Source organism: Rhinatrema bivittatum, chromosome 2 (assembly GCF_901001135.1).
Source record: "Rhinatrema bivittatum chromosome 2, aRhiBiv1.1, whole genome shotgun sequence".
NCBI lineage: Eukaryota > Metazoa > Chordata > Amphibia > Gymnophiona > Rhinatrematidae > Rhinatrema > Rhinatrema bivittatum.
In genome coordinates this window covers 814,237,427-814,249,809 of record NC_042616.1, presented here as the reverse complement: position 1 = coordinate 814,249,809, position 12,383 = coordinate 814,237,427, and the positions used below count along the sequence as shown (strand labels likewise).

The 12,383-nt window shown below is 52.9% G+C and overlaps 1 protein-coding gene across 1 annotated transcript in view; it reads right to left on the bottom strand.

The window, feature by feature from the left end:
- The window catches only part of PLEC (plectin), a 443,280-nt gene that overhangs the window by 63,962 nt on the left and 366,935 nt on the right, over positions 1-12,383 (bottom strand). The window contains 4 exon segments of the mRNA XM_029592256.1: positions 1,439-1,617; positions 4,684-4,841; positions 6,200-6,383; positions 6,958-7,084. Coding sequence (XP_029448116.1) covers positions 1,439-1,617; positions 4,684-4,841; positions 6,200-6,383; positions 6,958-7,084 — 648 coding nt within the window.

The following is a 12,383-nucleotide window of genomic DNA, read 5'->3' as shown; positions in this document are numbered from 1 at the left end:
GACTAACCAATTTACTGAAGCATTGTGAGTCTATGTAGACACACAAAGGGTGCGACATGAACTCTCTCTACCTGAGACCCTACAACTGACTCTAGAAATAAAGAAATTCAAACAGGACCTAAAAACATGGTTATTTCAAAAGGCCCATAAAATAAACTTTTTTTTAGCTCAATACTCACCCCAACATAGGTAAAATCATTAAGAACCTAACTAGTGAATTCAATACCATAGAACTTTCCAATCCTCCCAACCCTTCTCAAATAAATAAACCTGAAACCCACATATCCCACCGGTACATTGAGTTAAAAATACTAGCTCATCCCTGCATATCTACTCACCCCCGATAACACTAGTCAACGTATGTGCCCCTGAGAATTTTAGTCATCACATGTGTCTATCTTTAAACAATGTTATATGAACACATAAAGTGATTGTATTTGTCAATTCATATTATGTATGTCAAGATGTAAACTGTTGTGATCTTCATTTGGAACGACGGTACATAAAATGGCTAAATAAATAAATAAACAAACGGTGGCAGCCATATTGCCCATCATCATAAAAATCTCGACCAATATTGATGTTTGGGAGTTCAAAGAGTACTATGCAGTTATGGTGCACATCCTTTGACGTGGAAGAAAAGTCCTTCCTTCCAGGATGCCGAATCATGTTTCTATGAAGTCCAATTGATGAGCTGGAATCAACGTGGACTTCTGGAAGTTAACAATCAAATCTAGTGACAGTAGGGTGTAGAGCATGTAGAAAGTGGTTAGCTTCACTTCTTTACCAATCGCCTAAACAGGAAAAAACTAAAAAGTAAGCACTTGGAGGTCCATATTCAAAGGCATTTAGCTTACTATTGAATATCTAAGGCACTTATCCAGCTAAAACTTGGATAAAAAAAAAAGAGGCATTCTGAGGAGGGGAGCAAAGTTATCTGACCATCTTAGCCAATATTAAGCTGTATCCAGCTAAGCTAGACTCAGAGTGGTCCTAAAGTTACCTGGCTGCATATGTCCGGATAACTTGCTACTTGACCAGCTATATTCAAAAGAATATAGCCAGTTTAAGTGGCCACAGGGAGGGAAAAAAAAAAAGAGAAGGCGAGCGGCGCTAGCAGCCTGATCACCTACTTCTCACCCAAGTGAGGTGCCACAATCCCCTCTTCCCCCAAGCCCTCCCAAAGAAAGTGTCTAAATGCAAGGCCTGTCCTGAGTTACAGGTTACGAGACCAGCATTGCGGTCAGAGCAACGCAGCACATACCAGGAGCTGGATGCTAGTTCCAAGCTCCCAGTTACCTTTAGTGGGGGTCTAACTGGGGCAGGCTTTGCTTGACAAGGAGGTGGAGGGGAGCGGGCTAGTGGAAAGTCTGAAGATCATTTTTAAAATGACTGACTTTTCCAAATAGATGGAGAGGAGGCTGTAGTCCTGACTTACTTCTCTAGGTAGATGGTGGAGAGGCTGTAGACCTGGTCCATTTTTTGCAGGGTGATCTCGTGTTCAGAGCGGAGTAAGGGAGTGGATGTGGATTGCTCCGGCTGCGCCAAAACCTTCTGTGTCTTTTCGCTGACCTTGTCCAGATTTTTCTTGATGCCCTCCAGTTCAAAGTGGATTTGCTGTTTAAGAACGAGAATCCAAAGAGAAAGGAAGAAGAACGGAGGCAGCAGACAGGGAGAAGAAAGATGCAGACGAGGAAAGAGAGCAAGAGAAAAGAAGGGAGAGAAAGATATAGTTTTTATTTCAAAATATTATCAAACAAATCCAAAACTTAAGCAAATCTCTCTCCAGAGTTTACTGCTTCAAACATTTAAATATCTGGAAGATATTAATGCACAAAAGGAAAATGGTTTCTTACCTGCTAACTTTTGTTCCTGGAATACCACAGATCAGTCCAGACTCCTGGGTTTTGCCTCCCTGCCAGCAGATGGCGACACAGAAGGAAAGCTTTACCAACACTGCTACTTATCCTAGCGTGCCACCTGCAGTCCCTCAGTATGACTTGTACTTAAGCCAAGATGAGAATAACTATAACAATAACTGAGACTCTCAACCCTCCTCAACAAGCAGAAGGGAGGGCAGAGCCTCTATGCAAAACTTGTTCCAACCATATTAAGTAGAGCATCATGTAACCAAACAAACCACTCTGCATCATTTACAAATTACCATGACGAGCATGGGGTTCTGGACTGATCTGTGACATTTCAGGAACAAAAATTAGAACGTAAAAACCAATTTTCCTTTCCTGTTCATACTCCAGATCAGTCCAGACTCCTGGGATGAACCCAAGCTCCCCTGTACTGGGCAGGAACATGATAGCCCCGCTTGTAATACACTCTCTCCAAACTCTGCAGAGTCCGGATCTCGGACATCCAACTGGTGATGTCTGGAGAAAGTGTGCAACAACTTCCAAGTAGCCGCCCAACATATTTCTTGTGGAAAAACCAGCTGACGCTCCGCCCGTGAGGTTGCCTGCACCAGAATCGAGTGAGCCCTTACACCGTCCAGCACCAGACGGCCTTTACAAATATATGCCGAGCTAATTGCGTCCTTCAGGAATCGCATACAGTAGCAGTGGATGCCTTGCACCCCTTTCTTGGCCCATTCCAAAGAACAAAAAGATGATCTGATCTCAGGAAACTATTAGTCACCTTGAGATACCTTAACAATGCCCGTCACACATCCAACACACGAAGTTCCTTCATGTGCGGCACATATATATATCCAAATTCGGAAAACTAAGATGAAAGGTGGAAAACAACATTAGGCAGAAATGAAGGCACCGTTTGCAAAGGTAAACTGAAGAAAAGGATCTCTACAAGACAAAACAACTATTAAACCGACTGGAACTAGTGATCAATATTGAAAAAACGGAATTTCTACACTTAGAAAGAAAAAATATCGAAATCATTCAAACCCCAATTATACTCAAAAACAACCAGAAAATAGAACTAGCGGAAAAAGTAAGGAACCTTGGAATAATAATGGACCCCGAAATTAATCTAAAACAGCACATATCGCTAAAAGTAAAAGAAGGCTATGCTAAACTCAGGATCCTCAGAAAACTTAAACCGTTACTAACTCCTGCAGACTTCAGGACGGCGCTTCAGGCACTAGTTTTCGCCAGTACTGATTACTGTAATGCACTTTTTCTAGGACTCCCAAATACAACAATAAGACCACTTCAAATACTACAAAACACAGCAGCGAGAATACTAACTGGAAAAAGAAGAAGAGACCACATAACTGAAACTCTGGCCGGACACCAGAGCTCGAGCAGGATCCACCTCGTGCTCTACACACCAAGACTCAAAGAGCCACCCCACTCCGACATAGGCTCCCACAAAAGGGCGCCTGCCTCAGCAGCAAGACAGCGGCAGCGGCGGCGAGAATAAAAAACGAAAAGGAGAGTTAACCCGCAGAGCTCCCCCTTCGCTTTTAAAACATTTTTTTTGCCAAACCTGGAGGCCCGGTTCCTGTCCTCCGGGGGCGAGTGAGCTGGGCTCCCCGGTATCACCCCCCAAGTGCAGCTGAAAGCACCTGGCAACGGGGTTCTCAACCCCTAACAACTTCTGCCTCAAATACCAGGGGGGATGGCCCCTGCGGGACCTGCCAACCCCCTGGGAGGCTCCAACAACTGTCTTCAGTCTTCTGGGTTTTTTTTTTTTGTTTTGTTTTTTTAAAGGCAAAGGAACCCCACTAGCCTATGTGGCACTAACACTAGTGCCCCTTTTTCTTTTTTCTAAGTCCAGACTGTAGGATTTTGCACCTCCACCATCTGCTGGAGACAGAGAAATACTGACAGACTGTAGGTGGCACCTCAGGGTATAGGACGGAGCCAGTCAAAACTTCTCTGTCTCCATCTGCTGGTGGGGAGGCAAAACCCAGGCGTCTGGGCTGATCCGGGTACGTACAGGGAACTCTGATATTCAGATAACATGTCCAGCTGACTCTTATCGTTCCATAGAGCTGTCCTAAAGTTTGCCGGATAATCTTAGCTGGCTATATTTAAGATAGCTGTTTATATTCAGTAGTGCAGCTGCACCACTGAATATCCCTCCAAAGTTAGCAATCCAACCAGTGTCTGAATATGGATCTTTAGGGTAATATGCATGGTGCAGTGGTTCAACCCCAAACCACATTAAGATGATTGTACACTGTGCTTCCAGAAAAGGCTCGGGCTAACCTGTACAGAGCAGCATTTTCTAACCTAAACGGAAGGCCTGGGGATGTGACTACTCTCAACACCTTTCTGGGCAGACTGGAAGGGCCATTCCAGTCTCTCTCTGCCATCATTTATGATGTGACGCCTCAGAGAGACAGTCTGTGAGAATGAAAGAGACACAGAGAAAGCGGAAGTGGATTTATGGTGGGAGGGCTCACCTGTCGCTTTCTGATCAGCTGCAAGCGGATACCGAAGCTGTATTTATTGAGAGAGCGCTCACCACCCGCTGCTCACTGATTGGCTGAGAGCAAGGTACAGGGAAGCAGTTGCCAACTCAAGTCCACAAGAGCCATAAACAGGTCATGAATATGCACGAGATAGATTTGCATACACTGCCTGCACTGTATGCAAATACATATATATCATGCATACTTCCTATGGACATCCTAGTTTGTGGCTCTTGAGGATCAGAGTTGGTCATCCCTGGTACACGGGGTGTATTAACTGGGACAGGGCTCACCTGCTGCTCACTGATTCGCTGTGAGCACTCCTTGATGGGATCTTTCTCCAGGGGCGATCGAATCTTGTGGATAGTGCGGGACTCACATCCCTCCAGCTGTAGTCGGATGTCCTTCAGCTGCGAAATGTAGTTCTTACAGGACACCTCATCCTGCTCCCCTGGAGAGTCGGAATCAAAGCAGCGTGTCAGTGCCTCAGTCTATCCAGAAATTAAATATTGCATGCGTGAGCCCATCTGGAGCTTACACAGATGAGCGCGTGTGTCAGCAGGTTACACGGGTAAGTGTGTGCCTGTGGGTTAAACAGATAAGCATGTATGCTGGGGGAGGGATGTTTGTGGGCCCTGTACTCACCAAGAGCTAGGGGCAGTGTTTCCTGGAATATTCTATATCCGAGGAGCGGGGAAGGGAAACGAACGTCATGCATGCTGGGGATGGGGGAATAGGCACTCTGAAAAGTGTAGGCAGAGGACAACATCCCCTGCAAGGGGCTCCCTGTTAAAAAAAATAAGTGGATGGGAACAGGCAAGGGAGCAAGTAGTGAACGGTAGTTATAGTAGGAAGCAAGGGAACTGCAGCCCATGGAAAGTACAGGATGAAATTCCCTGAGGGGGAGGGACCTGCAGACTGTGGATGAAGCTCCTTATGAGGGAGGGAGGGAGGGACAGGTCATGGCAGGCAGAGGATGAAGCTGCCTCCTGCGGAGGGGGAGGCAGCTTCCTGAGTGGGAGGGTAATACAGGTTATGGTGGGCAGTGGATGGAGCTCCCTGTAGGGAAAGGGCTTGTGGACTGTGGCAGGCAGGGGATGAAGCTTGGGGATCCTGGCGGGAGGTGGATGAAGCTTCCTGTGGGGGGGGGGAGGATGTTGCAGGTCATGGCAGACATAGGAAGAAGCTGCCTTTGGCAGAGTGGGGATGCAGGCTGCGGAGGTGGCTGTGGACCGTAGTTGGCAGGGAATGAAACTTGCGGATGCTGGAGAGAGAGATGGATGAAGCTCCCTTTGGGGAAAGACGGTTGCAGATGGGTAGAAGATTGAGCTCCCTCTAGGTGACGGAGATTTGAGACCATGGACGAAGCACCTTGCTGAAGGGGTGACGCAGACCACGGCAGGCAGGGGGGATGTGGCATGTGGATGGTGGTGAACGGAGGATGAAGTTCCCTGTGGCAGGGTACGGGATGAAGCCTGTGGGGGTTGAAGCTCCCTGTGGGTATCAGGGTTGCAGATGGAGATCCTTGCAATGGGAGGGGGGGGGTTCGATACCATGGCAGATGCTCCCTGCAGGAAGCACGTTGCAGGCCGTGGAGGGCAAGGGGACGGCATTGCAGGTTTCGGCAAGATGCAGGATGCGGCTCCCTGTGAGGGAAGGCGTTGTGGGCCCACAGCAGGCAGAGGACGAAGCCGCCTTATGAGGGGAGGCATGCAGGCCGTGAATAAAGGGAATTACGGGTCGGGTGGGGTGGAGGACGGAGCTCCCTGCGGGGGGGGGGGGGGGGGGGGGGGGGGATGGGGGTGTTACCTTTCTCCTGGGTGCGCAGCAGCATCTCATACTTTTGGGTGCAGGTGCTGTATTCGCGCTCCACGTGCATACGGTCATCGGGCAGGAAGTTCTGCGAGTCCTGTGAATCCCGCATGAACTCCTGGTAGTGCGTCTCCAGATTGCGCAGCGCCTGCTTGCAATCCTCGGGCTTCATGGTGCGGAACTAGGCGGGGACACAAACACCACAAGGCCCTGGAGTTAGGCTTCTCCGCGCCGACTCTGCTGCAGAGGAGCAGCAATAAGACCGAACCATGCTGACAGCTCACTAACGTTTCCCCCCCCCTGCTGTGTGCTACAGAGCAGCACAAGTTTACTTTATCTCACAATCCTCACTGCCAAATCTGCAAGCAGCAATAGGCTCATACACTAAGAGGGTAGTTTTCAAAGCTTTTTATGTCGGCGAAAATCCTATCAAAAACTGTGCTCTTCGTAGCCTGCATACTTTTGCCCATCCACAAAATGGGGTAGAGGGAGGTATGCGCGCAATTTCACTGCATACATTTGCACCTCCTTCAAAAAAAAAGTTCAAACGTATACAGTGAAAAGGCATCCCCACCATTCTGTGTCTGGCCGGATTTTCAAAGGGAAACCCCATGTGGGGGGTGCCATGGGCATTCTCAGAGTTGTCCCCTAAGAGACACCAGAAGCAACACCTATTAAGGCCTGCAGTGAAGAGGTTTTCCCTTAAAGAGCTCCGCAGGGTCCGGAGGAGAACTCAGCATCATGCCAGGCCTCACCATGATGATGTTCCAGGACTGGATCTGCTGGATGTCTCGGGTCAGGTACTGCCAGGACAGCAAGCTTTTCATGTCGATGTGCAGACGGTGCCAGACTGTCACCAGTGCCTGGTGATTGCCTTCTAACCTGAGGAGGGGGAAAAGCAATCACACATCAACCCACTGGTGCCGGGATCCAGCCATGTGACAGTCACCTAAATAATCACCGATACAACCATGCAGATCTCTAGAAGGCTTCAATAAGGTACCAGAAGGAAGCATTTTCCATAGCATGAGAAGCTCAAGGACAAGAGGTCATCGCATGAAGGTGAAGAGAGGGAAGGAAGAGTTCAAAAGAAATGTGAGAATAGTGGGCACCTGGAACAGACTTCCAGCAGATGTCATAGGAGCCAAAACAGTGGCAGAATGCAAGCATTCATGGGACAGACACAAAGAGATCAATATTCAAAGGCTTGGTCAAGCTAACTTTTGGAGTCAGCCGGACATAAAAGAAAATTATTACTTACCTGCTAATTTTCGTTCCTGTAGTACCATGGATCAGTCCAGACCGTGGGTTATGTCCCCAATCCAGCAGATGGAGTCAGCCCAAAGCTTCGAGGGGGCGTCACCATAAGTACTACTACCCCCTCTGCAGGAGTTCAGTATCGAGAATATCAAAGCCCGAGTAAACAGAAAACCCCTGAATTGGATCAAGTTTAAAACAAGACGGCAACAATAAGCCGCTGAATTTAAAAACAGAGAGAACTGAACCATCCCACCAACGGATGGGAGGTCACAACTCGTGTCGACCCCCAAGAAAAACAGTCACAGACAGTGAAACAGGGAACACGTGAAAGAACATAGTAGAAAAGACACTACCATATAACAGGTGAGTCGAATCAGACCCCAAATACAGCTGAGCAGGAGTAGAACCCAAATGCGGTGGGCGTCTGGACTGATCCATGGTACTACAGGAACGAAAATTAGCAGGTAAGTAATAATTTTCTTTTCCCTGTACGTACCTGGATCAGTCCAGACCGTGGGATGTACCCAAGCTTCCCTAACCCGGGTGGGGTCCTGCGAGGCCTGCTCGGAGAACCTGTTCGCCAAAGTGTCCCTGGACGGACGAGGCGAGGTGTAGTCTGTAGTGTCTCGAGAACGTGTGTAACGATTTCCAGGTGGCCGCTCTACAGATTTCTTGCGAAGATACCGATCGACTCTCCGCCCAGGAGGCCGCCTGAGAGCGTGTAGAATGTGCCACAATACCGGGTGGGGGAGTCCGCCCCGTCCCGATGTAGGAAGCGGCAATGCTGGCCTTCAGCCATCTGGCAATAGTCGTCTTCGAGGCCTGGGATCCCTTCCGGGGACCAGACCAAAGGACGAAGAGATGGTCAGAAGTCCGAAAATCATTCGTAGCCTCCAGGTAGAACCACAGAGTGCGCTTGCCGTCAAGGAGACGGAGAGACCGCGGTTCAGACGAAGAGAAAGATGGCAATTCCACCGTCTGATTCACATGGAAGGCGGACACCACCTTCGGGAGGAAGGAAGGCACATTACGAAGTGAAACGCCCGAATCGGAGAACCGGAGATAAGGCTCTCGACAGGACAGAGCCTGCAGCTCCGAAATACGCCGAGCGGAGCATATGGCCACCAGGAACACCGCCTTGAAAGTGAGGTCCTTGATCGTCGCACTCCTCAGTGGTTCAAACGGAGGTCCCGACATGGAACGCAGTACCAGATTGAGACTCCAAGAGGGACAAGGATCCCGCAATGGAGGCCGCAAGTGCTTGACCCCCTTGAGAAAACGGACGATGTCCGGGTGCTGTAACAGAGATCCTCCTCCCCGCAGGAGGGAGCCAAGAGCGGCCACTTGAACCCGAAGTGAGTTGTAAGCGAGCCCCTTTTCCACTCCCGCCTGTAGGAACCGGAGAATCTGCAGGACAGACGCCTCCGTGGGTCTTGTGTTCCGGTCGGTACACCACAGTTCGAACACCTTCCAGACCCGCACATAGGCCACCGACGTCGAAGTCTTCCGAGACTGCCTCCCCCGTCGGCGGAGGCGGCGCCTCTCAAAAGCCAGGCCACAAGACAGAAGAGTTCTGCCTGGTCGAAAAATACCGGTCCCTGGTGTAGGAGGCGGGGAAGATGTCCCAGCCGGATGGGTCCGTCGATTACCAGGTGGAGGAGATCCGCAAACCAAGGTCGTCTTGGCCACTCTGGCGCGACGAAGATCACAGTCCCCTGATGAACCTCTATTCGTCGGAGTAGTCTTCCCACCAACGGCCAAGGGGGAAACGCGTATAGGAGCAGATCGGCCGGCCACGGGAGCGCGAGAGCATCTACGCCCTCCGCCCCCCGTTCTCTCCGGCGACTGAAGAAGCGAGGCGCCTTGGTGATCTGGGCGGACGCCATGAGATCCAGGTGGGGGGAGCCCCACCGCCGGACGAGCAGCTGCATGGCCGTGTCGGAGAGCGACCACTCTCCGGGATCCAGAAGCTGGCGACTGAGGAAATCCGCCTGGACGTTGTCCACGCCCGCGATGTGCGAGGCCGCCAGGCGGCGCAGATGCCGTTCCGCCCACTGCATCAGCATCGCTGCCTCGAGCGCGACCTGCGGACTGCGAGTGCCGCCCTGACGGTTGATGTAGGCTACCGTAGTCGCGTTGTCCGATAAGATTCTGACTTCCCGATTTCGAAGGAGTGGCAGGAAATGGAGAAGCGCCAATCTGACCGCTCTGGTCTCCAGACGATTGATGGACCACTTCGATTCCTCCGCGGACCACGTCCCCTGCGTGGCGCTTCGGTCACAGACGGCTCCCCAGCCTACGAGACTGGCGTCGGTGGTCACCACCACCCAATTTGGTAGGTCGAGGGACACGCCGCGAGCCAGATTCTCCGGGACCATCCACCAGGCCAAGCTGTTCCTGGCAAACTGGGGCAGCGGAAGTATCACCTGGTAGTCCTGCGAGAGTGGTTTCCAACGGGATAGAAGTGCTCTTTGTAGAGGACGGAGGTGCGCAAATGCCCAAGGAACCATGTCGATGGTGGAGCCCATCACCCCCAGGAGCTGAAGGTAGTCCCAGGAGGTGGGAGCTGGTAATGCAGAGAATCGCTGTATGTGTTCCCGTAGGGCGTGCGCCTTGTCCTGCCGGAGAAAAACCGCGCCCAGACGGGTGTCGAAGGTCGCCCCCAAGAAATCCAAGCGCTGTGAGGGCACGAGGGAGCTCTTGGAGAAGTTCACCACCCATCCCAGGGACTGCAGAAACTCTATCACCCTGGCCACTGCCACCTGTCCATGTCGAAAAGACTTCGCTCGGATGAGCCAATCGTCCAGATAAGGATGAACTAGAATGCCCTCCTTCCGGAGGGCAGCCGCCACGACTACCATGATCTTGGTGAAGGTGCGCGGGGCCGTTGCCAATCCGAACGGAAGCGCCACAAACTGGAAATGCTGATCCAGGATCTTGAACCGTAGCAGACGATGATGCTCCTGGCGAATGGGAATGTGAAGGTAGGCCTCCGTCAGGTCCAAGGAGGCCAGAAACTCCCCTCGATGTACCGCCGCGATCACCGAACGTAGTGTTTCCATGCGGAACCGGACCACCCGGAGGGATCTGTTGACTTCCTTCAAGTCCAGTATGGGGCGGAAGGAACCGTCTTTCTTCGGTACCACGAAGTAGATGGAATAATGGCCCGAGCCCACCTCTCCGGAGGGTACGGGCACAATGGCGCCTATCTCCCACAGTCTGTCCAGTGTCAGCTGCACCGCCCTTCGCTTGATGGCCGAGCCGCAGGGAGAGAAGATGAACCGTCCCTTCAGAGCGCGGGCAAATTCCAACGCGTAGCCGTGTCCTATGGTGTCCAGGACCCACTGGTCCGAGGTGATCCGCGCCCACTTCTCGTAAAAGAACGCCAGCCGCCCCCCGATCTTGGGGACGGCGGAGTGGGCGAGCTGAACATCATTGAGAGGACTTGGGCGAGGGCTGTCCCGCCGTGGGCGCGGCCCGCGCTGGGCGGCGCCCGCGAAAGGAACAGGACCAAGGCTGAGCCCTGGAGGGAGGAGGCCGGGATACCGCCGGTCTGTAACTCCTGTAGCATCTTTGTGCCCTGGCTCTGGTCCGGGAGGACGAAAACGCCCTGGTGGAGCGATATCTGTCTTCCGGCAGGCGATGGACCGCGTTTTCCCCCAGGGACTTGATGATCTGGTCCAGCTCCTCCCCGAACAGGAACTTACCCCTGAATGGCAGGGAACCCAGACTTGATTTGGAGGACGTGTCCGCCGCCCAGTTGCGTAGCCAGAGGAGTCGACGCGCCGCCACCACCGAGGCCATGGAGCGGGCGAGGACCCTGAATAGATCGTAGGAGGCATCAGCCCCGTATGCCACTGCGGCTTCGAGTCGATCCGCCTGGGCGGCCTCCTCGGGAGGCAGCACCTGCGAAGTGAGCAGTAGCTGCACCCAGAGAAGACTGGCCCGCTGGGCAAGCGAACTGCACATTGCCGCCCGCAGCCCCACTGCGGAGACCTCGAAGACCCGCTTGAGGAATACTTCCAACTTGCGATCCTGCGTGTCCCTTAACGCCGCTCCACCCGTCACCGGAATGGTCGTCCTCTTCGTGACCGCCGACACTGCGGAGTCCACCCTGGGTACCTTGATGAGATCCAGAAAATCTTCCGGCAGCGGGTACAGCCTCTCCATGGCTCGGCTGCCCTTTAGCGCAGCTTCCGGGGCATCCCATTCCCTGGTGAGAAGTTGCAGAAACGACTTGTGAATGGGAAACGCCCGCGCCCGCGGACGAAGGGCTGCCAGGACCGGATCCCCCTTCTTAGAGGAAGTGACGACAGCGGGCGCAACGGGAGCTGGCGGGTCCGGCGGGGGATCGAGGTCCAACCTCTGAATGATTTGCGGGATTAGGTCATCCAGCTCTTCCCGCTGGAAGAGGCGCAGCGTGCGTGGATCCTCTCCCTCTGAAGTAGAGTCCCCTTGTCCCGAAATGGCCGGGTCCGATCCCGGGGAAACTGGGTCCGACCCAGTCCCCCCCGAACCCACAGGGAGCCGGACGTGTGCGGGGAGCTGTGGGGCCCCCACGCCCCCCGGAGGGGGGGGGGGCCGAGGAGAGGGACGAAGGTCGCGGTAGTTTGGGGGGCGGAGGCCCCGCGGGAGCAGCCAGCTCCTGCAGGTACGCTGTGTGCATCAGACGAATAAACTCTGGGGAGAACCCCGGCCTACTCGGGGGGACCTCCGCGGGGGAGAGCCCCGGAGGACCCTTGTCCTGTGAGTCCACCTCCGGATCTTCCTCCGGCAGTAAGTTTGGGGGAGAGCCCTCTGAGGCATCCCCATCCCCCAGCGCTGTCCGATCTCCCTCGGGGCGCAGCGCGTGCAAAATGGCCGCCGTTCCCGCCAGGAATGGGGGAGGGGCCGGCCCACGCCACCCGGGCAAGGATATCAA